Below are 26349 nucleotides of genomic sequence, written 5' to 3'. Positions count from 1 at the left end.
CATTATATTGGAATCCCTTCCTTTCACTACTATGTCTCCACTTTCCTTTCTATGCCAGCATGTAGAAATGCAAACTACAGGCACCGCCGTGTAGATGAGCCCATTGGCGACGAGAGATCCAAGGACAATCCAGAAAACGACACCACGAAGCCTCGTAGTAAATATCGTCTTCAGCTCTAGAAATACGGCTGTCTTGGCTAGCCCCTTGGTCGCCGTATAGCAGACGAAAGCTACATCACAAGTGTAGAAGATATCTACTAACGTTACCAGCGAGATATCCCACATGCGCAGTGCCATTCGGATGCTTCTAACGCGCAGGATAGCTACTATGTAGGCAATGCCACCGTAGTAGGCAAGGTATGAAAGATGGTCTTCGGCCCCCATCATGTGTAGAGAACATGTAAGTCGCGAGAAAACAAGGACGTCTCCGGAGGATATGTAACGGGTCATTGGCTGACCTACACATTGCCTATGTCAACCTTGATTCATGGAGTTGTCGCTTATCGTGGCGCCGTTGAATCTCAAAACGCGCGGACTCACTCCATCTTGGGCTGAATGCACGTTTTCTGCGGCTCGAAATTGCTATTAAGCCATATGGTCGATACCGCATATGGACATCCACTTCGTAATTTATCGAACTAACCATGGAGCAATCCCTCATGAAACTTCACACCGAGATCCACAAGCTAGATCCGGAAGCTCTTTGTACTCGTAGGACAACCGCTGACGATTACAGCAAAGATACGTCAACCATCCAGCCCTCATGCCGCAGCGTTTGCATATCGTTGCCTTCGGTCGTAGCGCGAGAACAGAGGCTTTCGACTGCATGGGTGTCGTGCGTATTCACATTGACCGTGGACTCGTGTTGATTTCCTGTTTCATCCCTGCTCGACAAGCGAGTGTGTGCCGCGCCTCAATCACGCATTGGCGCCCTCGCTGGGTATGCACGATGGATTGCGCATGTTGCGCATGAACCGACGTGCGCCCTTGTAGCTCGATTCGTTCTCTGCTTCTGGACGTGCCGCATTGTCGGAGTCGCGATGAGGCAACCCGCCGATGACGATCAAAATCAAGCAGAATTGGCTGCTTGGCTCGTCTTGTGTCTTTTTGGTGTATTCCCTGCCCCGCATAATACGGTACCTCTTACGCCGCTGTGAGGGATCTTGACACGATGACCCTTTCTATAATTGTCATAATGGAGCTAGAGTTCTCCTACCGTAAAATACAACGAACGAGCATGAAAACGCATATTTGCTGTCAAAGCATTAGCAGTGGTAAGAATAGATTGAACTTGAATTGGGTGCTCGACATCAACTACATCATGTTGGAGACAAATTCATTCATCCAACACTTATCAATCTAGACCTACAACTGCGTGGGGTAGTCTAGGGTCTCGATCTTCTCAGGATACACAAGTCCGCCCTGCTTCCTCACCTCGTCCATAACCTCCATGATCAACACACTCTCATCGAGGCCGAGGAACCTACCCTCTTTCCTGCCGTTGATGATGGCATCTGCCGCCTCATCAGCTTCCCAGAACATGCCCTGACCCTCGCCTTCTGATTGCAGTGAGCCACCGAAGCCATTGTACCAGCCACTTCCCTTACCTGGGCCCGGGATGGGGAATTCTTTCGACTCAACCTTGCCTTCTGAGTCGATGATCTTGGTAGAGAGGGGACGGAAGGAGTGTCCAAAGACTTGAATCTCGCCCTTGGGTCCCTGAATACGGACAAAGGGTTGGTCCATGTTGCCTCCTGGTGCTGTGGCGACGCGAAGCGAGGTTGTAGCTACGGCATGGACCTCGCCGCCTTGGTCTTTTGAACGTGGGAATTGCAGAATCATGGTGCTATGCTCGTCGGCCTTGCCTGTTGGCTCATAGTTCTTGACGAAAGCCTTTAGCTTGGGTGGCTGACGCGAGTTCTCGGGCTGGGTGTGGTAAATGGTCTGGAAGACCCAGGTAAGGGCATATATACCAAGGTCGAGTAGAGCACCACCTGCCAGATCAGGGTTCACCATACGGTTCTTGCCGTCTGGGAAGTTGTTCTCGGGATCGAGCGCCATGCTGTTATCCGAGATGACGCGTGTAATGGGTCCAATGCGACCGGAAGTGATTTGTTCGCGGACGTAGATGGAGAGTGGGAAGTAGCGTGTCCATACAGCCTCCATCAGAAAGAGGTTCTTAGACCTTGCGACCTCAGCAAGCTTGCGCGCCTGGGCGGCATTGACAGTGAATGCCTTCTCACACAGCACGTTCTTGCCAGCTTCCAAACAGAGCATAGCATTTTGGTAGTGGTGCGAGTGTGGTGTAGCAATGTATACGACATCGATGTCAGGGTTCTTCACAAACTCCTCGTAGGAGCCATATGCCTTTGCTTCGGAGGGTGCGCCCACCTCCTTCAAGAAGTCTTTCGCGCGCGATTCGGAGGACGACGAGGCAGCAGCGATGACTGTGTGCTTCAGGTGCTTGACGCCACGTGTGGTAGGGTCGCAAAGCAGATCCTTGGTACTGTCCCTATGTTAGTAAACAGCTTCAGTGGGGTATGGCGCGGGGTAGTTACAAGGTGACGGCGATGCCTCCAGTAGCGAGGATACCCCAGCGGACAGTCTTTGGTGATGACATGATGTAGATAGACGTTGTATTAGTCTCTCAATAGATCGATGGTGAACTTATAGATTTAACGATGAAGAGCGCTCAGCGGCGTCAGGAGATTGATCTTTGTAGCTGCAGAGCTCCAACGTCATGACGCCCACCGAACTTCGGGCAAAGCGCCACATCTTAACCCCACTCTTACCCCTCCGTCGTATCACCGGTGCCTAAAGGAGCACACGGCCCGCGTCGCGACACATGGCGGACTTAAAGTGTGAATGCCGTGTTAGGTGGAGTTGATGAGTAAGGAGTGGTTGTGAAGGGGCTGGGATGGACGCCTATCTCCGAAGCTGGCGCCAAGCTTTGAACAAGACGCCATGCGGTGACCTCAGTCTCGTGCCTCTGTTGCCTTAGAAACCTCACATGTCGCATGTAATCAGGGCTACACGGCAATCCCTTCTAATATCTAGCCAACTACTGGCCTACTTCATGACGAATGTGTTCTTGTAGCATACCGAACGCGTCGTAGACGGATGCCAACATGAACGGAACTGGCGAGAGACGTTTAGCAGCAGTACTTCAATTCAACGATTTTGAAGAAAAAAAGAGAAAAAGTGGATCCTCATCTTCTGCTTGGGTATCCAAGGATAGGGCTGACTAAACAACTCACTCTGTCCTGTCGCTCCAGTTCGAGATTGCTACTTACCTAGGTAGGTATCAAGGACACCCACCTCTTTCAGTCGATCATGATTACAAACCCGTCCGCCTGTGTGACTCCAGACCTTTCACTTTCGGTCCAAAGCCCGACATTGGAAGCTGCTGCTGCTGTTGAGGTGGATTAAAGGAAATCAACAGCGCAATGTGAGTCACCGTCTGCATCATATGAGCGTCTTAGCGTGTTGGACCCTGTTTCTCGCATTCTACGCAATAAGTACTTGCGTGGACAAGGAATCTCGCTTTTTCTTCCACTCAAGGGCGACAAGCAGCTTTTCTTTCCCGTTCTCACGATTGAGGTCAAGCATCTTGCGAGCGATGTTTTCGCGAAGCGCCAGAATCAGCACAACGCCGCAATCAGGGTACGCGACCTTCGCAAGTTGCGTCAGCAAGCAGACATGAGCGAAGAAGAACTAAAAGAAAAGTTCGACGGAATTGTACACGTCGTCACTATCAACATTACGCAAACCAACCTCACGATCGGCTGCGGATGGACATCTTGAATTCTTCCAGAAGTCTGTCGTGGGATCTAATGCCCAAAGTGAAGTGCTTGATGAGTAGCTTGTAACTGTAGGACGATGGCGACAAGATGATGCATGGACTGCCGCTTACAAGAGGCCATTCGATACAGTTACGAATTAGAGCCTTTGCGCTTGCGGTTACAGTCAAGAGATAAAAACTAGCGTCCGTATCGTGTTCTTCACGGCTTTAGCACTTGGGACGGGGGTGAGAGGTACGGGGTTGGATTTGATTCTTATATCCAAGGTACTCACCATCAGCTCGTTTGCGCAAATCACACACGAATAATGAAACCTACCTCATACTTCAACGTCCTCACAACCTATACACATATTTGATGAACAACATGATTATGGACACCCCTTTTCAACGTAGAGTGATACTTGACAGATGCATGGAGCTGGCTGTTTTCCCAAATTTTATTTATAGGGACAGTCGGTATAATGACTATAGTTTAGCCTTATTACTATGCTTAACGCGTGCATGATACTGATCCCGCATCTCTCTTCTCAGCATCTTACCTGAAGGGGTTCTGGGTATCTGAGGACAACATTAGCATTTGCAGTTCATGTTGATCAAGCACTTACTGAATCAACAATCTCAATACCGCCAGTTAGCCACTTGTGTCGACTCAGGCGTCCCTCGACCCACTGATGTAGCTTCTTTGAAACGGTTTCCTCTGCCTGCTTCTGTCCCTCAGTAGTAAGTACAACCCATGCTCTGACGAACAAAGAACCATCACCGCGACCGTTATCGACGCCTGCTACACATGCATCGCGCACAAGACCTTCTGGGTGATCGAGCAATGTATCCTCAACCTCAGTGGCAGCAACTTGTAGACCTTTGACTTTAATCATCTCCTTCAGACGATCCAGGTAATGGATACGGTCTCGCTCGTCGCGCATCACCAGATCTCCCGTGCGCAACCAGCCAGGCTCGGTGAAGATATCAGCTGTGGCTTTGGCGTCTTTGAAGTAGCCGGGGGTGACGACTGCTCCACTAGCCCAAAGTTCGCCTTTCCCACCCTTGGGTACGTCTTTGAGCGTATCAGGGTCTACGACCCGAGCTTGCATACCTGGAAGTAGATAACCAATCATGCCAGGCAACGCAGGCTCCAATCCGAAGATACCATGCGCAGCCGGGCTCGCAATACTGGCTGCTTCACTGAGGCCATAACCACTTGGTACTGGCATTTCCGCGCCTTGTGGTAGCTTCTTGGCTAGTTGGTATGCGACATCCGGTGGCAGATATGCAGCTCCGCTCGATGCGCCAAGTACGGAACTCAAGTCATATTTCTCAGTCAATGGACTTTGAGCGAGTTGACGAACTAGAGGTGGTACGAGCGGAAGATGGGTAATTCTGTACTTTTGTATGCTCTTTAGAGCGAGCTCGAGGTCCCATTTTGGCAGCATAATGCTAGTTTGTCTGATCATGTTGACACGAAGGATCCAGATGATCATGCCGTACGAGTGATACATCGGTATCACGCCGAGCATAGTGATGGGTGTCAACGGCTCGTCTCCTGCGAAACACGCAGCTTGTACGGCGGTGATAAGCGTCTGCATCCCGGAGTGATAGCCATTGCTATGTGTGATCATCATTGCCTTGGGTAGGCCGGAGGTTCCTGAAGACTGGAACAGATATGCCATGCGGTTTCCTCCAAGTAGCTTCCGTGGTCGCTCCGGCAAGTGCGAACCTTCTCTTACAAGCGACTCGATGGTACGGTGTCCTGATACAGTGTCAAGTCCAGGATCATCGCTCAGTACTATGACTTTCTGAGGATTTAACTTGAGCTTGAGGGGCAGATTGTCGCCGTCACCAGACCCTAGCTTGAGCGCTTCGTTCAATACTGGCAGCAGCGTTTCATGACACATGATACTCGTAATTTGCATCTTCCTCAATACCCACCATAGCTCATATGGCGTACTCGCTGGACTGATTCCTCCAAAAACCAACTCCGATCGAAAACATGCGTGCGCTACCATCGGGTAATGCAGGTGATTTCGCGAGAACAGCGCTAGGATCTCGCCATCTTCTTTGTCATCCACTGGGCTCTTTCCCAGACCTATCGGGTTTGGTCCATCATATCTGAAGACACGCGCCAATGCACATACCCGCGCGTAGAAGCTGTGAAGTGTGACGACTTCTTCTGTGACGGCGTTGATGAATAGCGGGTAGTCTTCAGGCAATGGATTGTTTGGCGGAAAGCAAAGTTCGTGGATATTAAGGTCGTCTGGTGTCGGTGGAAATGGGCCAAAAGGTGATGAGAATATAGCTTCGTCGTGAGACAGATACTTGTCTTTGTGGGGATCGGGAGAGTTGGGGCCAAGGTACCTGGACCAATGAGGTTTGAAGATGTCGTATGTCATGTTGAGACTTCAGTGAGTTGATCTTGCAGGGTACTAGAAGATCTTTATGAGATATTGAGACATGCATACACAAATATGTGCTGCCAGTATTACGTTCGTGCGACATGTAGGTTGTACTTCCGAGGTGTACTGCACGCCCCGCGTTCTTCTCCCCACAGTCAATCCTGACATCGCGCAGGCGAGTAAGTTCGGGGGCACGATATGGTGCCTTCTTCGCATAGACTGCTAGTATGTGATGAAATCGGAAAGGCGCTCTGATGTAAGGCGCTGGTCTATCCAGAAGTGAGATGGAAGGTTGCGTCGTGGCGGACACGCGTCGGTTCCGAGGTAGGGATTCTTTCGTGGGGGGAGGGGGGTCATTCAAACCTCTCCAACCTCCAAGCGCGGTCAAAACTACCCTCCTCGAACTTACATCGCACAAGTCAACGAAATTTCCATCATTGAATTGCCTGCCTCGAAATACAGTCGCTTCCGAAGAGGCTAAAGATGAGCTGGCTTTACGAGCGTGACTTGCTTATGCTGCGCCGGACGCCTGAACTTCACGTCTAGCCCAAAATGGGTCATGCTCGTTTCAGCTGACGGCGCATCAGAATTCGCGGAGTTCGGCACACGCGACCTCTATGCCACTTGACCAGTTTTCACTATATTTTAATAAGAGTGCAGCAAGACTACCTATGGAGGATCTGGCGTTTTCTTTAGCTCTCGAGGTTTGCACAGAGGCGCGCGGGTATACATAGCTGGAAACCTCGCGTATGCACCCCTGATGCGACTTCAAAGTCGTCGCGCTTAAGTCTTAGCCTTCCCAGCTTTCAGCCCCCAATATCACCTTGCAGCCTTCCCACCGAACTATAAACCCAACGCACCGCCCTCGTTGGTATTGCGCGTAGTCAGCGTTCCGCACAGTCATGTCTTTTGACACCGACAATGGCAATGGCAACGACAAGCCCGCCAAGAGAGATACGATCCCAGCCTTGTGGTCAGCTAAGCATATCCCGCATAGCGCAGAATTCCCCGACCCGTACGAGTTAATCGGAGATGCATATGAACGGATACCAGTTGCAGATGAGTGGGAAATACCGGATCCGTAAGTCAATAGCAACAATGCAGCCTCTGAAGACAACGCTTATGCGACGCAGCAACAGCAAGAGGCTACCATATTTGGCGCACATCAAGTCGCTATCGACTTCATGGAGGACATTACGCCATCTAGCGGACTGGATGCAGGTTGGCACAACCCCACTGCGTTGGAATGAGATCAAACACCACCCAAAAGAACTCGAAGAACGCAGGAATAAGACGAATGTCACCTTCGTGGAGTATCACCCCGCTGCTGCACCGAAGACTACAGCGATTAAAACGCCTGCATTGCTTCACGAGACTCTGCAATCTCTGTCGCATGAGCATATGAAAGAGCCACCCCTCAGACTCTTCATCGTGGAAGATCTATCCCAGCAAGTCATTGAGCTTTTGGGGGCGCGCTTTGATCTCGATCCGTTGTTCTTCCGTGAACAAATCGATGACTACGTATGGCATAACACTCGCGACCCCTGGGCGTCTCCGCCCAGTCTAATCTCAAGTATGAAGCATCGACCGTGGTTTAGAATGCGCAACATGAGATTACGATACTTCAAAACAGAAACGGAGTTCCAAGATTCGAGGTTGGAAGCAAACTCCTGGAATGTGCTGAGACGCCCTGACAACGATGAAAATCATTGGCACTATCAAGATGGACAGGAGCAGTCGTGTCCATCATGCGTACACGGACGACAATGTGGATCGGCAAAGACAAGAAGTGTGGAAATGGAACCGTCGGTATTGTATTGCTGGATCCAACCGTCAGCCAGGGCAAACCACTATGTGAGTACTAACACACGATATCCAAACCTAGCCAGGATTCACGCTGACACTGCGAAGGGTACGATCGCAGTAATTGGCTGCCGACCCCTAAGATGGACACCAAAGTATACCCGTTGATCAAATCCTCCAAATCTTGGTTCGAAGACATTGTCCAAATGACCACTGCGTTTCCATGGTTTGAGCAGAAAGAAGGCCATCACATAAACGCGCAAGTTCTCGCCAAACCAACCATATACACCATCTGCGCAGAATGGCTTATAGTATGCGACTACGTAAGAGCTCGACTCAGCCAAATAGAATGGGAACTTGAAATGCCGCGCCTCTTCCGCTCAAAAGGCGACGCCATCGACACATCGCTCAAACGTCTACATACCTGGCGTCGGCAAATCCCCGTATTCCGGGAGATGGTAACAGAAACGTTGGAACATGCACTCCCAGCTGCAGCGCGACTCACCACCCCATCGTCTCAGTATTCTGCCGCGCCCAACTCACCTCTTTCCGTACGCTCAGTCATTTCAGAAAACCTAGCTATCAACTTCGAGAACGTGGAAGGGTTCGAAGACATAGTCCCTGATTTCAAACGTGTGCTTGCCGCTGTTAACGAACTACAAGAGCGTGTCGACCGTCTTACTAGCATTGTTACATCAGAAATATCCATTGAAGATTCACGTCGCGGACTTGAGGAAAACCATAACATGGCAAGGCTCACATGGCTGGCGACTATCTTCATTCCGTTGACGTTCATATCTGGATTGTATAGCATGAACGAGAGTGTTTCAGCGTTGAAAACGACGTATGGGTGGTATTTCCTGACCGCCGTGCCGTTCACGTTGATCGTAATGGCAATCGGATGGGTCGCAGGGGTGGAAGCCTCACGCCGTGGAGGAAAGATTCCACAAAGCAAAAGGGCATGATTGGGGGGAGGGACAACAAAAGAGCGAAGTAATTGGGAGATGGCACGATTTACGACATAATGTTAGCATTGGAAAACGTTTCCTCGAAATAAAGCGGCATACTACTCCAAAAACTCTATTGCCCTGCTAGCCTCCGATAACACCGGTATCGCTTTCGGTTGTCGCTCCATGCCAGCTACAATGTGAATCTGAAATTAGGATGCTGATGACCAAGTCTGCCCGCATCCGCTTGCAGTAGTCTGTCGTCTCGTTCACCCCTGTCTCGCTTCTTATTTTCCCAACCCAAGTACACACACTGAGCAGCAGCAAGTACGATCGTTATCACCAATGCACCAAGGCTGACCGAATGGCCTAGAACGTACTTCGGTGCATCACGTTGAAGGTAGATAAATGTACCGATAAAGGCCGAGCAGTTAGCGATGGAGATCACCATACCGATTCCGACTGCTCGGACATAGTGAGGCGCAAGATTATTGGACGCCCATCCCTAATTACATATAAGCAAGTCAAGCACGTATATCCGGAAATCAAGCTTACCATGAGCATGGGGGAGCCTTGGAAGACACCAATGGCAACTAGGAACGTGCCGGCATATCGTACGGCATTCGTCGTTGCCACTATCAACATCACGTAACCACATATTCCCACCAAGCATCCTCCAATGATAAAGTAACCCCTGTTTTTTAGCTTGTCCGAGGCATACGCCGTACCAACAACGGTGATAAAAGCAGCCATGTTGGGAGGCACTGTGAAGAGCTGCGCGGTGGTGCTTCGGTACCCCATGCCTGCGATGATACTAGGTAGAAACAGTGAGAAGCTCTGTTATTAGTCAGTGTTATATCCAGCACACTGGAATCGGCAAGAGCTTACATATAGTGGCACCAATAGGAAGAACCAGATGAAGGCCGATAGATAGGTCTGTGGGGCTACCAATGCCATCTTGACCCAATGCCAGCTAGACCTTTCATCATCGACATCGACTTCGGTCGATCCTCCCGCGTCAAGCCTCATACGTCGCAATGCCCATTCCTTCTCTTCATCGCTTAAGAAGCCTGCTGCGGCAGGGGTATCGGGCATGAAGAAGAAGCAGATGATGCCGAAGACGACTGTGATCGCACCCTCGACTACGTTCTGGTCAGCGCAATACCTCCCGCAACACATAAAGATGGATACGAATGTTGAACATTGACAACTTACCAAAGAAGATCCAAGGCCATCTCCGATACTCCCCAACCTCGATGGTTGCCAAACCTGAAGCTAAAAGTCCGCCAAAAGCCCCGGATAACGGCGCGGCGCAGTAGAATAAACCGCTCCTCAATAGCATCTCGCCTCTCCTGTAGAACATGGCAAGGTAAATTATCACACCACCGAGGATGCCACCTTCGCATAGTCCTAGCAACAACCTGCATACAACCAGTCCAGCAAATGACTGGACGAAACCCATAAATGTACACACCAGACCCCATGAAGTTATAAGAGCGGGTAAGTAGATGCCGGCGCGCAGACGCTTGACGAGCAGGTTCGAAGGTACGTCAACGATGATGTACGGGATGTAGAAGACTAGGAGCGCAACGTTGAACCGCGTGCCAGTTGTGATCGTTAACTCATCTGACAAGCCTGCTATACGAGCATTGCCTATGTTGCTGCGGTCTATGAATGAGAAGAGCCTAGATGGATTACTTAGTATCCAGCTTTGATGAGGTGAACGATGGGAAGATACCATATTCCGAACAACCAGGGCAAGATGTGGGTGTCGAATTTACGATTGAGACGCTTGTCTAGGGCGAGATCGATCGTTTTGTCAAGCCCAATTGCTTTCTCGATACGTTCAGTGTCTAGCTCTTTTGGATTGTCCATTGTGGCTGTTCAGTAGATTCAAACTTGGAAACGCGCTTTCACGATAGCAACAGGGAAGACGGGTGCAAACAAAAATACAAGATACAGATTAACGGAATCTAAGGATCTAACTTGTGTAACTCATGATCAGGTAATTGTACATTTTTCCGAACCGACGCCAGTAGGCTAATGTCCCTCCACATTGCGGGAAGTTTAGAATGATTCACAATGCTGCGGGGATTTCTCCAAAGAGGATCCCGAGCTACTGAGAAGTGCTTGTCGATCAGTGAGCTTCCCGCAAATTGTCTTGTGCAAGGGCGATGTGGTGGATGACTTTCCCGCACGACAGCGGAGAGGCGAATGAGGAGAAGAATGGCACGGCTGGTAAGCGAGACAGCAGAAAATGTGGCTGACGATGACCCGAAATACATGCCGATAGCGAGCCGTTGCCGGCACCTATTTCGTCATGAACGCCCAAAAGCCCCTAGCCAGAACAACGCTCGGTAGATCAACAAGACGGTAAAAAACCTCCGCTGTGACCGCAACGAGGGGTGCGCAGACCAAGAAGCATACAAAACTGCTTGCAGCACCGTTCATGCCGGCGGCGACCATGTGTGTGTATAGCTGGATACCGGCGGTGTAGATGATTATGGATTGGACGAGGAACCAGCCTAAATTTTGTAAGTGATTGTTCGATGAAGCTATCCAAGGTTGACACTTACTGAAACTCCTCTTGCCTAGCGAAACGAAGAAGCCGCCGCGAAGCACAGCTCGGGGCCATTCGAATGTCTCAATGAGGAGCATCGACCCAAGGATGATGAGGTAGTTGTCAACCCTCGCCATTGGCTGATCCAAGTCGACGTTCTCGTTAAGGAATCCGTCGTCGTAAAGCGCAGTGTGGCCCCATAGTTCATTGTCGCGCATGCTGGGTTTCCCAGAGATAAAGATGAACTGCAGCACAACACCGGTGAGGACCATAGCAGCGTAAAGTGGCCAGATCGGTATGGTGAAGTTACCGATCTTGAGCCCTCTGTGGGACCGGAACTGAAAGTCCATATTGAGGACCGCATCAGCTATGATGAGACCAGTGACGCTGTACCACGCCCAACTCTGCACCCAGAATGCTGCTACGATGAAGGCTAACATAGCCTTTACCCGCCATGAAGTGCGAGTGTTCGGGACAATGACCATGGTAATGTAGACGGTGTAACTTTGCTGGAATAGCACAGACACTATCCAAAGGGTACCGGATGGGAACACATCGTTGGCAGCTTGACTAGCGTATTGCTTGTTGACCCAGAATATCTCAAAAAAGGTGTTGAAGTAGAGCAGGAAGTTGCGGAGGCGCACCGGTGCAATGGTGGAGATGTTGCCGGTGGAAGTCAAGAATTCTGAGATGTAGTCGGTCGAGCTTGTGCTGAAAGCCGCTGCTGCAAAAGAGTAGGCAATGAAAGTGGGTATCCATAATCTGATGCCACGGCGAAAGACGCTGGATGCGCCGACTTCGCGCGTCTTGTTGGCAAGGTATGGCAAGCAGATAGTTCGTGCGGAGAGGAAGATAATCCATGAGTAAATCAAAGCCTCGTTGGCGAAGAGTACTGAAAACGACTTGCGAAGTACGACCTGGTAAGTCGGGCCATCGACATTCTTCGAGTCGGGGAGAGCGGCTGGGAGGAACGTCTGGAAGAACACAAAGAGGAAAGATTGGAACACGAGCAGGCCACGGAGCCCAATAAGATAGTTCTGGTCGACTGACAGGCTAGTCGTCCCTTGCGGAGTCGACGACGAGGGGAAAATCGCCTTGAGTTTGGATGGAAGGGTAGGCTCCATTGTTGCAGACATCTTGTTCAGTACCGCGAGTAAAGGTAAGAATCTCGATGATAGAAGAGTAAGAACAGCTTACCAACAGGGTAATTTACCCTCGACCTCAGACCACACAGACAACAAATTCAGCACAGCCCATGGCAACTATGTGCAGCAGTAGCACCAAATTCCATAGCCAGATAGCCCCGTGGGAGACCCGAGATCAACAACTTGGCCACCAGAACGACCACGTACCTGTAAGCTACTTTTCTTTCCGCAACTAGCACAGCATTCACCTACCGAGCACGGGAAGCGTTGAGCTTAGCTGCAACGCAAGCTTCCGAGAGGACCTCAGGCGCATGCATGCCAAGATTCAGTTATGCTTTTTGTGGCGTTCTCGCCGTCCCGCTGTGAATATATTGATAAGCGTTGACCCTAGTTGAGGCTGGTAGTGGGTAGCTTCCGCGGGTTACAATAGTCTACAATTTTGCAACTTTGACCAGTTACACATGCGGGTTGCTGTTGATCGTTATCTTGATTTCGGATGTTGAATTGTCGGCTTCGCAACTCTGTAACAGTGCAGCCCTTGTCATACATATCCCAGACGCACATCGTGACGTGCTCCATGAAAAGCACCCTGATCTCTCAACATGCCGGTGAACGGCCTTCCTCAGAAGCTTCCACGCGTGGCGCACGGGGCGGCACTACCTACGATTCTCAGTTACTGCCTTGACACTCGAAGTTGTCTGTGCATATTGAGCCCTATACCGCTTGTCCGCGCGATGGGCCACAAAGGGTCATGAGCTTCGCACGTTTGCAGAAAACATAGGGGCTGACTCGTGCGTTCGGACCAAAAAAGGAAGGTGAGTGATACAAACAACGATAACCCACCGAAACCATTTACTGACCGAGGGAAATGCCGTGGCAGATTGCCCTAGGAAGCATACGGATGGCACCGCCGGCCAACGATGTCGTGCTACCCACCATGTGTTGTGCTTCGGGTAGGAATATCCCACGCAGGCGAGGGGAACGCTTGTGAAGTGGATCTACGCGCTAGTGGGCGCGTGTCGATCGCCCGCATAGTCGACTTGTAATATCCCGACCACCCCTGATGCTGTTGATTATTTCCTTTTCCGTGTCCCTATGGCGATGCTTTCTGGTAGGGCGGTGGGACGCGGAGTCCGTTTCAGTAAGGCGCTGACCTTCGGCCTTGTTTGGCGCCAAGATCTTACTTATCTCTGAGCTTTGCCCTGGTCAATAAACAAGGCGCGTCAGATCGGAAGTCGAAGCGCCGACGTGATCAGTCTGGGATGATCTGGTACCATCGTGTTCCTGCTGCATTGCCGCGCGTTGTTTCATGGATTGATTTTCTAATCGTAGCCACTGAGGAGACATCACGATAGAGCAGTCAAGCAAGCTTATTGGTGAATGGGAAAAGTGCTTCATGCTTGTGAACATTCTTCTTAACGATAGTAATCATATCAATGGTTGGTAGTAATGATGATAATAAAGTTGATTTATGATAATAATGATTATGTTGATATTAATCGTCGTCTACTATATACTGGAGCATGACTCATCAAATCCTCAAGCGGCCACTAGTGGCTTGCGAGTCTTCATTCCGAACCCCAAAGAGAGCATCTATTGCCTTGCGCCCTGTTCCCTAAGATATTGACAAAAAGAAATTACGAAGATGTAATGTAGTGTTACTTCCTGGCTGTTGGGTTCCAGGAGCTGTAGTTGACAAGCTGACGAGCGTGACCATACAGACCGATCGTGGCGTTGAGAATAAGGTAGAAGGGGTACAGAACCGAGAAGAGAATGATCATTCTCCTGGAGATGTACTCAGACTTGACCTGATTGGTGATCCAAAGTGTAGCAATCAAGCAGATGATACTGTAACACGATACTGTTAGCGGTGTACAAATTTAATCGGGCAGGTGCTGTACGAACCTGATAATGAAAAGCCACTGTGATACAGGGTACTGGAAATAGACCAGCTTCCACAGCTCGTCCCCGGTCGTTGGGAATTTAACGATAACGAATGATGCGACGAGGCACGTGTACTGAGTGACAAGGTAATACGAGGATTCGCGGATGAGTAGTAATGAGAGTACACCGAAGCGTGCAGTGAAGCTTCGTTTGGCGTGCTCCTCATGCAGTGGATCCTTGACACCGTTCCAGACCATCTTCATGTGGCGCATACTCGCTTGAGCCCAACCCTGTGCCCACCGCAGACGTTGCTTCCAGAATGCACCGAACGTTGTTGGGGCCAGCTCGTACGAAGTAACGTTAAGATCATGGACAGTCTTGGCACCTTTGGAGAAGGCGCGGAGAGCGGAGTCGATATCCTCGGTAAGCATTGTGTCGTCCATCTTCAAATCGCGAAGTAGCGAAGTGCGCCAGTAACCATTGGAACCACAGAAAAGGCCAAAACCCCACATGGTAGAGCGACCAGGATGAGAGACGGCGTAGATCTTGTCAAACTCGACTGCGATCATGTTGGTCATGAAACTATCGTCGGAGTTGAAAACAATGCAGCGGCCCTGAACGATGTCGACATCCTTCTCGGCAACGAACCGTTCGGCAGCCCATCTGGGTGAGTTCGGATGAGGGTAATGGTCGCAATCGTAGATGGCGATGATGTCCGATCCAGTGTCCAGCGTGAAGAAGTAGTTGAGATTGTCGGCCTTGGAAGTGGAGTTGGGCACCTTGATAACCCTTGCGTGTGGAAAGCGAGACGGAAGTTGGTTCAGCTCGCTCTCCAATGGTTCGATTGCTTTGGGGGTGTTGTAGAGAATGTTGATGCGTATCCTCTCAGAAGGGTAGTCAATCTGCTCAAGCGCATAAAGAGCACGATCCATGATGATATCCTGCTCGTTCGGTAGGTAGGCGACGATGAGGAGATCGATGATTGGTAGCTTGTGATGTGGCGTGGGGAATAGCCACTCCTTCTCCTGCGCCTGTGTGACGATGGCTCTTGCCTCACGGCAGGGAGTGATGCTGAAGAAAGCTTCCAGAACAGTTGTACCGGCGATGTAGAAGTTGGTGCACATGTAGATGAACCAGAAGATGGCAATCAAGCTGTTGCTGCAGTACATGTACAGGCATACCGAGAAGATGTAGTAGGAGGCGACCAGACCGAAAGGCGTCCACTCTGAGATGAACGACGATGTCTGTCCGACGGTCGCAGAAGCGCTGAAACTGTTCTTCTGGGTTGACTTCTCGTTAACCGCAGGCGAGGCGACCTCGCCAACCTCGATCACGCAGTCCTTCGTAGAGTCTGACATCTTGAAACGAGTGAACGATGCGACAGTAACGATGGAGGGGAAGTCAAAGCGAATGATGACTATGATGGAGGGGTAAGGCAACTTCAAAGGAGCGGATACAGAACATATATTCGGCCCTTGATTGCACAATCCCTTAGTGCATTTGGTAAACACCGTGGCCGACAAGCAGCGACGGGAGAAGTGGCCAATACCGCCGAAGGGTTCATGTCGAAACCGTCATTACCCCCCGTAGGAGCTGGTCTCCATGCAAGATTCGTGCTCAACTGAGATCAGCATTACCTAGCATCAACAGCGCCAAGTTGTGATAATGAGATTGAGGTGGATCCTTCCTGCACGTTGACCATGTCGACCCCGGTACATCTCTACATCTCGGGAATGGTGAATATGCCAAGTCACATGTCAAACCCACGCTCACATTTCCGGCCAAGCAGCAATGTGCTTTTTACCAGTTGACCGCAGTTTGATCCACGTCAACGAACTGCTTGTGCATACAGAATCGGGCGAGTTGGGAACAATCTATCGGAGAGGCGACATGCCAGCCACTATCTTGCGTCGCATGGCCTAGGTTCCCGATGTACATGGTATCATTGAACCCGCAGAAGCTGACTGCAAGAGCCGGGAGATCGGGCATTGTTCTGGGCATTGACCGACAACGCGCTCCCGCAGCGGCATGGAAGCACCGCTGGGACTGAGCAGTGTAACGCCGACCCTGGTCATTCCGGAATGGACTGATATTGGTAGATGCTGGCAACGAAGATCAATGATCGAAACTGGGATGGTGATGAAGTTTTCTCAACAAAGTTGAGGCAGAACGAGCGTGGGATGCATTAGAAACATCGAAACGTCTGTGCTAGCGCCAACGCACAGATGCACTTGGACAGGTGTGCGGCGCACGTTTCCGACCCACCGACAGCGGGGGCACGGCATCTTCCTCAACCTTCTCTTCTGCACCTCATGCGGCGGCTCGTTAGCCCCATGCCACGACGTTCCATCCTACTTGCTATCAAGTACGGGCCTGCCAAGGAAGCTTGCATACCTTTTTTGGCCCTGTTGCAGGCCCGCGCACTCCTCGCTGAGGCAACGCCCCGGTCATGACCCCCAAGAGACGGGCTAGGACTATGTCCCACATAGGGGACTTTTCAAGGCCAAACGACCTGATGCCAATGCTGATCGGAAAAGCATCGCGGCTCCTCTCCGTCCGGCGAGCATTGTTGCAAGCTTATGCTGGGGTCTTTACAAAGGCCATGCACAGCTAGCTGCATGCATATGTTGCAGACATATACTGCCTCTCGGATTTGAGCAGCCTGTTTCGTCTTGTTTCTGTTCAGTCACTCACTCTCACTCTCTTCGCCATGTTTTACTCTCATTTGCTCGGTCTTGCCTTTGTGCATATCTTGCCTGCGCTTGCTGATGTCACGCGTGGGCAGGATAACTGTGCCTGTGGCTTCTACGACACCCAAACCCAAGAGCTCTTCACCGACTCGATCATCGTATACTTCAACGAGACCACTCAACTACCAGTAGACTTCATCGCTGAAGACTTTACTCAGAAATATGCGAAAGATTGGGTCCGTTGTATTCCATAGCATGTGCTTTCAACCCACCCACTAATACGTCCTAGAATGCCGTCTACCGTGAGGGTGCCTCTCCCAAAAACCTTAGATTCAACAACAGCGAGTCTCTCCAACTTGTCGTACAACCGTCGACCGACGATCATGTTGTTCAGGGTGCTAGTCTCCGAACCAAGCGAAGCGACATTCAGCATGGCTCTTTCCGCACCCTTATCAAGTCTGCTGACAGAGACGCTGCGGGTACCGCGGCTTCAATGATGTGGAAGTACAATGAGACTGAGATTACCGAGCTTAGTGTCATGAATATGAACAACGAAAGGGACCCATGGGTAGGCACCTTCGTTAACAACGAATTCACAACACGTAACCTCGGAATGAACTACAGCCAGCTCCTCAACAGCACCGCCGCCAACCGCAACTACACTACGCTCGGCGGTGGTCTTAGCAATGGAAGCATCAACCCATGGGAGTTTACCGAGTATCGGATCGATTGGACTGCAGACTATATCAACTTCTACATCGGTGGCAACCTCACTAGGCAAGTTCTACACAAAGAGAGGAAGAACATGCCGTCGGTTCCTACAGCCATGTTCTTCAAACACTGGTCGACCGGTAACCGATACTCTATGCGTGGTCCTCCTCAACTTGCTGAGTCTATTGCCGAGGTTGGCTGGATACGCATGTTCTTCAACTCGTCATCGATGGGCGTAGATGCTCGCGAAAATTTCGTCGCCAGGTGCCCGTTGACTGATGCATGCTCAATGGATGACATTGAACTCCGAGGATCAACTCAGTATGGAGACGATGCGACCGAGAAGTGGGAACAGTACAAGGGCAAAGATATCAAGCGCATGCCAGCGCTTTGGCTCTCTGTGTCATGCCTCATCTTCTCGACCATCCTTATCATCCACACCCTCATCCGACGCCTCGCTCCCAAGATGAACAGGGACATCAAGAAATCTGACCCAGCTCCGTCAACCGAGGAGAAACTCTCGGAAGACCAGAAGAGGAACCCTTTCAGCGACAGCACTTTCACCGTAGCATCACACGAAATCTTCTCCCGTGGTGGTGTCGGTGACCGCAACACACCATCAGCTTCTGTGAAGCGCGACTCAACTGATGATGACATGGCTATTGAAAGGCTTCCCGGCACTTCGACTCTTGGAGGCTCTACGCCCAGGGATGGCCTGTCCAGACCCAACTCGATGCTCTTCGATAGTCGTGGCCCCACTCCCTTCAACAGCAACTTCAACACTACGCGCGAGGATCTATATGCACCTATGCCACCGATGCCAGGAACCGCAATCTCAATGGGAGGTGACTCAATGTTGACCATGGTAGATCCTCGATCCCCAGGCACCGCAGTATCAAGAGGACACGAGTCCATGATGACACTGTCGGACCCACGCGCCCCCACGACCACCTCTGTCCCTATGATTGCTCCACACGACAAAATCACAATGGAGACTGTCACCGAATCCGCTCTTCCAGCACCTCGTATGCGCCCTCAGCCTCTGCCTCAGCGACAACGTATCGACCATCTTGCTGGTTTGACAGCCCTCTGCTCTCTTGTGGTCACCCTGATGCATTTCGGTCTTACCTTTGTCCCTGCCATCGTCACTCCTGGAGCGTCCGCACACAATGCCTCTGAACCCTGGGCACAGAGAATTATCGGTCCATTCCTGCTCAACCAAATGTGGCTTGGTGTCTTTTTCACGACCTCAGTTCGTTTCCTCACTGCGCCGTACTTGCGCAAGGGCAAGATGGATGAAATCGCCAAGGCAGCTGTACGTCGTACACCTCGTCTCATGATTCCTGTTGCGGCCATGGCACTACTGGAGTACTTTTTCATCGACGTTGGCGCAACAAAGTTCTTGCAGTACATCCCGTCCCTAACGTGGTCGACCTGGCCTTATGTGAGCCGCTACAACAACTTTGGTCAGTACATCTCCGAGGTTCTCGAACTCATGTTCCTCGTCCCCAACGCAGTCCCACAAATCACACTGCACTACTGTACCGGTGTACTCTGGACCATCGCTGTCCAACTTCAAGGTTCCTGGCTCGTGCTTCTTGGCGCTGTTGTTGTCTATGAGATCAAGACGCCCTGGAAGCGCATGTGCTACTATACTTTCTGCCTAGTCAACCACTGGTACGCTCAGTCTTGGGGCACATACCTCTGGGTCGGTCTGCTCCTCACCGATCTCGACGTAACCTACAAGTGGAAAGCGTTCCTTAACAAGCGACCGTCGGCCTACTACGCCACCATCACATTCTTCTGGTGCTGCGTTGGCGTCGGTTTCGCTGTCAACATCTTTCCCAACTGGGTCGACACGGACTTCAACTTCTCGACTGCTGAGCGCGGCATCCATCCTGACCCCATGACCGGCGAACCCATCGTCAACACAGACTCGGCAGGATACCCTCCGTACTACACACCTCGTCTCAACGGTTTGCTCTTCGCAGGCGGCATGCAAGCTATTGTCGAGCTTTCCGCCGCCGTCCAATGGGTCCTCTCCACACCTCCCTTCTTGGCTCTCTTCCCCCACGTCTTCACCATCTACCTGCTCCACGGTCTTGTCTTCTGGACCTACGGATCTTGGCTCATGGTCCTGCTCGCTGGTCGCGGATTCAGCTACGGCATCAACGTGACAATCGTGGGTATAACATCCTACGGTGTGTTATTCGCCTGTCTACCCATCATCACACCCATCATCGAGGCGCTGGGTAAGGACGTGACGGCCTTGGTATGGATGACAGCCACGAAGAAGTCGCCGCCTAGGCGCCGCACTTTGTTCCCCTTCCCCGAGGACCTGTTCACTGGACGTGCTTGCAACGCTACTTCGGACGAAAAGAAAGATGGTGCTGATGTGGAGAGTGGCATGGGTAACCGCGCTTCCGACGCCAGTACCCTTAACGGAAGTAACACCACTAGCCAACGGAACAGCAACGACAAGGGTAAAGGTGTCTCTTCGACAGTCATGGAGTACAAGATGAAGGCGTTTTCCACAGACGAGGATAGGAAAGATGCGCATCCTTCGTCGCGCATCAGTCACTTCTCCACTGATTGATCAAAGAGTCGTCGTCAGTGTTGACTGGACATGTACAATTAGAGAACGTATAATGTTGGGTGGCGTTATTTGTAGTTTTGACATTACAAGTTGTCATTTCCTTTGCAATTCTTTTCCTTGTAGTTATTAGAATCGAACAATGTAGAGATCTGAACACCAGTTTACGCACACCTGCGCTACCCAAATTATTGCATGAGGTGACTCTCGACACTTGACTGGATCACGCGGACGTCAAACAGAGATTTTGGATGTAGTTGATTCATTGTAATTTGCTGATCAAAAGTCCATGACCGTGCAAAGGTCCCGTCATCCAGGGTCGATGCCTGATTAAGATCCAGCACCTTGCTCAGTATACAAAGAAAAGACCGGTATTGTGCCCATTGTTACAAGAAAAGCCTCTCAGTGACTGCCTACTCGACTATCTCGAGCTCACCCGTCCTGTGTTTGGCAAACGTGTCCTTGTGCTCATTCCATATTCGCATCAGCTCGTCCACGTACTGCTGATGTATCTCGTTGATGTAGTCGTTATCCGGATGCTTATCCTGCATCACCCTGACTGGACGTCCCACAACGATGTTGATCGGTCTTCGGTACGGCATCATACCTACATCGTAGTTGAAGACACCCCGCGCATGGAAGATGGGCACAGTAAAGCCCATGAACTTCTTGACGAGCATCTGGAACTTGTGTATGTAGGGATGCGAATCGGTGTCGAGTTGGTCGTATACGTCGTTTTCGCCGAATGCGAGGACAGGTACGAGATCGGCGCCGGTGCGTATGGCCATCTTGACGAAGCCTTTGCGGCGGTTGAGAACGAGTTTTATGGAGCCAGGGCGCGCATCGAGGGACTCACGTGCGCCACCTACAACGATGGTAATGGCACGACCCATGCCTTCGTTGTTGGGGCCGCCTTTGGAGAGAATGTTTTCGCAGGACTCGCGTGACACGGAGGCCATGCCGAGACGGAGGGCGTATTCACGATAGATGGGGTAGCGAAAATTGGAGTCGAGGGTCAGCAGGGCGTTGGTGATGCCAGGGAAGAGCTGGGAGAAGCCAAGAGCTTCAGTTGCAAAGGCAGCGAAAGCGCCATGGGATATGATGCCATGTGGGTGGTAGCCGAATATGTACTTCCTAGTAGGCTCCAGCTCCTGTGAGCGATGTAGGCGCGCGGGGAAGTAGGAAGCGAAGAGCGACCAGACGGGCAGTCGGCGGAGGCGGTCGCTGCGAAAGGATAACTCGCCCGATGTGCCAGCATTGGAGAAGAGGACGTAGACGGTATACGGCAGGAGGATTGGCCAGAGCAGGGGTATGCTGCAAAGGAAGAAGAAGATGGCAAGGCCGCCGACGATGCTAAGTGTGTGCATGAGGACAGCGAGGGTTTGAAGACGGCGTTGGAGGGGAACGTTCATAGGCGCAAATCGTATTCTATCATGGTCAGTATCGATACGTCTTCAACAGAGTACAGGTCGACTCACTTGCTCTTGTGCCATCCCGCACCAGCCTGTCGTCCCGTCGTGAGCTCCGAGTTTCTGCGCTTGAGGTCGGTTCTTCGGTCTGCTTTGGCGACTTGGAACTCCTGCTGCGGCTTCACACTCGTCAGCGCATCGCCGTTGCCATTTGCGTGCTTCTCATGAAGAATTCCGTTCTGTGCCTGCTCGCCCTGCTTGCGGCCGAGCGACCCGTGCGAGTTGCGCGATGAGACGCGACGATGGCCTTTGACTGTTGGACTCCTGGGTGAGCCGTCCTGGCCCAGGCCTTCGAGTGACGTCTTCTCCTCTTCTGAGGGAGTCTTGATGCCATTGGTCTTTGCCTCATCAATCTTGCCTATTGGCTTCTTCCCACTGTGTTGGATGGTGCCGTCGGTGCCGTTGGCATGTGATTGTGGCTGCTGGGGCTCCAGGGCTTCTTCGGCGGCGTCGGCGTACGACTTGGGCGGCAGATGGTGCTCTGCCCGCTCTTCAGGCGCCGAGGGCTCGGGGTTCAGCGACATGGCTAGCGACGGGCTGGAATAAGAGCAGTTGTGAAGAGATGCTTGGTAGGATAGGCGGGACGGGCATGTTTAGGGTTTTGTTGGCGCGTATAGCGTGTGTTGGAGCTTCCTGACGTTCCGCGCGTGGAAATGACGTACGCCTGCTGTGGCGCCGTCCTGAGCATTTTCATTCGTCTCGAACAGGTACAAGTGGTAAAACCGACGCTCTCAATATTTTGCCCTCTGAGCCCCCAAGCAAGAAGTGCTTGCTCGTTAATCGCTTTGACCTTTGTTGCTACGCAACTAAGCTACACGCTTTTGACCCCTCCTGCTCCATGCCAGATGCTCACTCACACCCAATCCACGCTAACACTCTGTGGCGCATGCCCCACCGCGACGGCCTCAAAGCCTTAAACGCCGCCTCTCACATGTTTGCCACTTCCTGATTCGTCAATATCAAGACATGCTCTTACCTACGCTGCCAATGACTCTGAATTCTTCATTGCACCTAAACAACAACAAGTATCTTTCGCCTGACTGAGCCTCGTTACCATCAAAGCAATCAAGTCGAGTCAACTAAGAGAAGGAAACTGTCAGCATGTCTCTCCAGGCTACAGCAGCACATTCATCACGTATCACCAAACCCAGAAGAAGGAGCGCTATCGCAGCATTAGGCCTCAAACGGACGCCCTCGTCACCCTCTACAGCGAATCAGAAAAGACGGTCGTTACCGGCCGAGACTACAACTCCCTTTGAAGACGATGAGCAACTGGATGATACTGGTGTAATAATAGCATCTCTAGTCGACAATCTTGAATTTCGCGATGTTCCTCAGTACATGGAGTATATCCGCAACAGGATGTTCAGCGATCTACCAGAGAAGGCTGGCATGAATTCAACCAGAATAGCAGAGGTGTTGAATTTCCGAAAAAGATTGCCACCATTTGTCACAATAGCACACATCGACGCTCTAGGTATATCCTCGACGCGAAATGAGCGAGAAACTGCTGAGCTGGCAAAAGCAGGTATATTGCGAAGGGTCACGATACCGAATCGTGGTGTTGGCGCTGCTGCTGTGGGCGACGGTATTGCTTCGGTGCGGGAGTGGCAGGCCCTTGTACAGGCACATGCCGAATTACCAGAAGATCTAAAAGGTAAAAACAATCTAACCCATTAAACCAGGCGTGTATTAGCTAACATGGCACCAGCGAAATACATAGCAGCCATGAACGCCAATCCAACGTCCACATCCATCCCTGGCACAACCTTTACATCTCCTGAGCTCTCCGCTTTAGTAACTTTCGGTTTCCTTACCTCAGCCTCAAATTACCCATCCAACACTTCCCTTTTCGCCTCACCAGGCGCTAGTTCACTTCTCGCCGTTTCTACGTCCGGCTCCCGCCACGCAGCTGGCTCTCTAGATGCAGTCGGTGGCACACAAGCTACCCAGCATATACACGGAGGATCCAGATCGCGTCCTTCTGTAGCATCACAATACAACTTCTCGCTCCCCAACATGGGCACGCAGATCAAGCTACTGATCGATGCACGGAACCACCTTCTCGCTCTGTTGAAGAAGACCAAGCATAAGGAGATGCCGCTTGATGTCCTCCGCGAGCGGTGGGACGGTGGCGTAACGGCCAACGATATCAAAGCGGAGAGGAAGAGATTGAGAGGAGAGTTTGCGGGCGTTCTACCTGGGCGAACGAAGAAGTGGAAAACCTTTTATGGGATGAGGTTTGATTGGGTTTTGGAGGAATGTCTAGGCGCTGGGCTGGTTGAGCTTTTTGAGACTGGGAGCGTCGGTAGAGCTGTTAGAGCGATAACATAGTTTCAATCTCTCCTTACTACTCCAGGATGTGCATTACCTCACGTACATTTGTCACCGGCCGGAGGGGAATTAACGATCGACATTCGACATTCCACCTTCCTACACGCGTACAACCCAATGCCGATCAGTTTACTTGAAACATGAAGTGGAACTCATGACGCGTGCCAACACACCATCACACGCGAGGGATGCACACAGTAATTTGATTATTGTGCTGTTTCTTTGTATGATGCTGCACTGGACTGCTCTGCTATCTACAATTTGTTTCGGTACAATGTTTCGTACCGAGTACTCTGACCTCCCACGCTGCGCAATATGTCTCCTAAACTCTGAACCCCTTGCTGCACCTGATAAAGTCTCATCGCGTGAGCATGACAATTTGATCCATTCCTTCATCGCACCTGTACGCGTGTACTGGAAGAATATGAAGTACATAATTGAAGTGCTCGTGTGAAATGTAGCAAAGTATATGCTGTGCAGTTGTTTGGTCCAAATCGAAAAGGAGCGACGCCGGTGGAAACGATTGTGGGGTGCATACTTCCAGCAATGATAGTCGCATGTGAAGATGCTACCAAGAACACAATAGGGCCAAGTCCAGGAATCGCCGTTACTGAACGTATGCATGCCAGGATAATTCCACTAAAGCCGTCTTTGTGGTTCTTCCATCGCTCATGGCCATGAGCGATACAAAAGCCAGGTGGAAGTAGTCCTGGGGTAGGCAAGGTTCGATTTGGTTTCGTAAGCGCTAGAGTACTGATACACGATCGTGGCATGATCTGACGTCTCATCTGTAAAGCAGATGGTCCTGCAAACCGGGGACGTCAGTCATTACAGAGAAAAAGACACTTTTCAGACCACCTACCGGAGATTCAAAACATCAAGGTACATACAGAGACTAATCCATGTAGAAGTCGCCCTTGAGGATCCGCTCCTGCATAGCATCGGGAACCTTGGGCTTCGGGATCTCGCGGGCAGGTGGCTCCATTATTGTGACACTCTTAGCACGCTGGTGTGTTGGAGCAGAAGGACTCAGCATTCCGCTAGGGCCGGAGATGGAGCCTCGCTCGGCTCGCGATCGGAGGTTCTCAGCGAAATTGTAACCTTCGCCTGTTGAAGACGACGTTAGCGAGTAGTTTCCCAGTATATTCTCGGACTGCTCTGCAATGGTGGAAGGCCAGATGTGTGATATGGAAGTAGATCGCCGCGAATGTGCATGTGTAAAGGGACGAAGCAGGGTAGCGGAAGAGGGCAATGACTGTGACAATGAAGACAGACCTCGACCTCGACCAGTCGGGGGAGAGGAAGCTTTATGGATGGGTGGTCTACCATTTGGGTTCCCAACGCCTCCGTTGCTCTGCCTAACATCCCGCATCGCACGAGCTCCGAAGCTCAGCCGTCGAGCAAAGGGTGTGGCTGGGTTGCTGCTGCTAGCAGATGTAGAAAGGGCGTAATCATCCTCAAATGGGTTCTCGTCGACTGAACCGGAGTTGGCACTGGAGATGCTCTCGGTTCGGGTTCGCGGCGTCTGGAGGAAGGGTGATGTCTGGCCAGGTGAGGCACCCAGGCCGATGGTGGTGAGTGAGAGCCGCCGCCGCTGGGCGTTGGCAGCTGCTGTGGTGATGGGGCCCGAGGCGGGCTGTTGCTGGCCTACATAGCTGCTTGACCGGCCGAATAGGTCCTGGAAGGTCTGGCTAGTCACTGAAGCACGTCGGCGAGTACCCGGCGAAGGCAGTGGCGGCGAGTTTCGACCGTTGGAGGACATGATGAAGGCGACAGCGAAATGTAAGGGAGGTTTAAAGTGTGTACAAGAAGGTCAATTGGATTGGGGGTTGTATGCATAGAACAAATCAGGATGGGGTGCGTAAAGCAAGGGGGGTGGGAGGATTGATATGTCGCTAGGCGCACAGACAGGGTCTCCGAGATAGAGTACGTCAGCGGGGGTTGATGGCGTGATAAGCGAATTACGTCCGCAAGGGAATCGCGTTGGATAGCGTGGACTAGCAGGACACTTTGGTGCAACT

At 51.4% G+C, this 26349-nt stretch overlaps 10 protein-coding genes across 10 annotated transcripts; 3 read left to right on the top strand and 7 right to left on the bottom strand.

The window, feature by feature from the left end:
• Positions 1–1365: 1365 nt before the first annotated feature.
• On the bottom strand, positions 1366–2620 carry ALTATR162_LOCUS10752 (uncharacterized protein; the record flags this gene model as incomplete). The annotated part of the gene is made up of 2 exons (XM_043318390.1): positions 1366–2506; positions 2559–2620. The coding sequence occupies 2 exons, from the start codon at positions 2618–2620 to the stop codon at positions 1366–1368; spliced, it is 1203 nt and encodes a 400-aa protein (XP_043174325.1).
• Positions 2621–4267: 1647 nt separating this feature from the next.
• ALTATR162_LOCUS10751 (uncharacterized protein) lies at positions 4268–6189 on the bottom strand (the record flags this gene model as incomplete). The annotated part of the gene is made up of 2 exons (XM_043318389.1): positions 4268–4360; positions 4408–6189. 2 exons carry the CDS (start codon positions 6187–6189, stop codon positions 4268–4270), a joined length of 1875 nt encoding a protein of 624 aa, XP_043174324.1.
• A 905-nt stretch (positions 6190–7094) lies between these two features.
• On the top strand, positions 7095–8960 carry ALTATR162_LOCUS10750 (uncharacterized protein; the record flags this gene model as incomplete). The annotated part of the gene is made up of 4 exons (XM_043318388.1): positions 7095–7273; positions 7326–7765; positions 7924–8046; positions 8104–8960. The coding sequence occupies 4 exons, from the start codon at positions 7095–7097 to the stop codon at positions 8958–8960; spliced, it is 1599 nt and encodes a 532-aa protein (XP_043174323.1).
• A 175-nt stretch (positions 8961–9135) lies between these two features.
• On the bottom strand, positions 9136–10817 carry ALTATR162_LOCUS10749 (uncharacterized protein; the record flags this gene model as incomplete). The annotated part of the gene is made up of 5 exons (XM_043318387.1): positions 9136–9447; positions 9498–9779; positions 9831–10084; positions 10158–10627; positions 10681–10817. 5 exons carry the CDS (start codon positions 10815–10817, stop codon positions 9136–9138), a joined length of 1455 nt encoding a protein of 484 aa, XP_043174322.1.
• A 435-nt stretch (positions 10818–11252) lies between these two features.
• ALTATR162_LOCUS10748 (uncharacterized protein) lies at positions 11253–12638 on the bottom strand (the record flags this gene model as incomplete). The annotated part of the gene is made up of 2 exons (XM_043318386.1): positions 11253–11467; positions 11519–12638. The coding sequence occupies 2 exons, from the start codon at positions 12636–12638 to the stop codon at positions 11253–11255; spliced, it is 1335 nt and encodes a 444-aa protein (XP_043174321.1).
• Positions 12639–14305: 1667 nt separating this feature from the next.
• Positions 14306–15889, bottom strand: ALTATR162_LOCUS10747 (uncharacterized protein; the record flags this gene model as incomplete). The annotated part of the gene is made up of 2 exons (XM_043318385.1): positions 14306–14495; positions 14553–15889. The coding sequence occupies 2 exons, from the start codon at positions 15887–15889 to the stop codon at positions 14306–14308; spliced, it is 1527 nt and encodes a 508-aa protein (XP_043174320.1).
• Positions 15890–17241: 1352 nt separating this feature from the next.
• Positions 17242–20528, top strand: ALTATR162_LOCUS10746 (uncharacterized protein; the record flags this gene model as incomplete). The annotated part of the gene is made up of 2 exons (XM_043318384.1): positions 17242–17457; positions 17511–20528. 2 exons carry the CDS (start codon positions 17242–17244, stop codon positions 20526–20528), a joined length of 3234 nt encoding a protein of 1077 aa, XP_043174319.1.
• Positions 20529–20938: 410 nt separating this feature from the next.
• ALTATR162_LOCUS10745 (uncharacterized protein) lies at positions 20939–22518 on the bottom strand (the record flags this gene model as incomplete). Its single annotated transcript, XM_043318383.1, has 2 exons — positions 20939–21953; positions 22004–22518. 2 exons carry the CDS (start codon positions 22516–22518, stop codon positions 20939–20941), a joined length of 1530 nt encoding a protein of 509 aa, XP_043174318.1.
• Positions 22519–23095: 577 nt separating this feature from the next.
• Positions 23096–24328, top strand: ALTATR162_LOCUS10744 (uncharacterized protein; the record flags this gene model as incomplete). The annotated part of the gene is made up of 2 exons (XM_043318382.1): positions 23096–23651; positions 23706–24328. The coding sequence occupies 2 exons, from the start codon at positions 23096–23098 to the stop codon at positions 24326–24328; spliced, it is 1179 nt and encodes a 392-aa protein (XP_043174317.1).
• An 895-nt stretch (positions 24329–25223) lies between these two features.
• ALTATR162_LOCUS10743 (uncharacterized protein) lies at positions 25224–26090 on the bottom strand (the record flags this gene model as incomplete). Its single annotated transcript, XM_043318381.1, has 1 exon — positions 25224–26090. The coding sequence occupies one exon, from the start codon at positions 26088–26090 to the stop codon at positions 25224–25226; it is 867 nt and encodes a 288-aa protein (XP_043174316.1).
• Positions 26091–26349: the final 259 nt, after the last annotated feature.

Source organism: Alternaria atra, assembly GCF_907166805.1.
Source record: "Alternaria atra isolate CS162 genome assembly, contig: 34, whole genome shotgun sequence".
NCBI classification, from domain to species: domain Eukaryota; kingdom Fungi; phylum Ascomycota; class Dothideomycetes; order Pleosporales; family Pleosporaceae; genus Alternaria; species Alternaria atra.
Note: the sequence above shows the minus strand (reverse complement) of the source record. Positions and strands in the feature narration are given on the sequence as shown.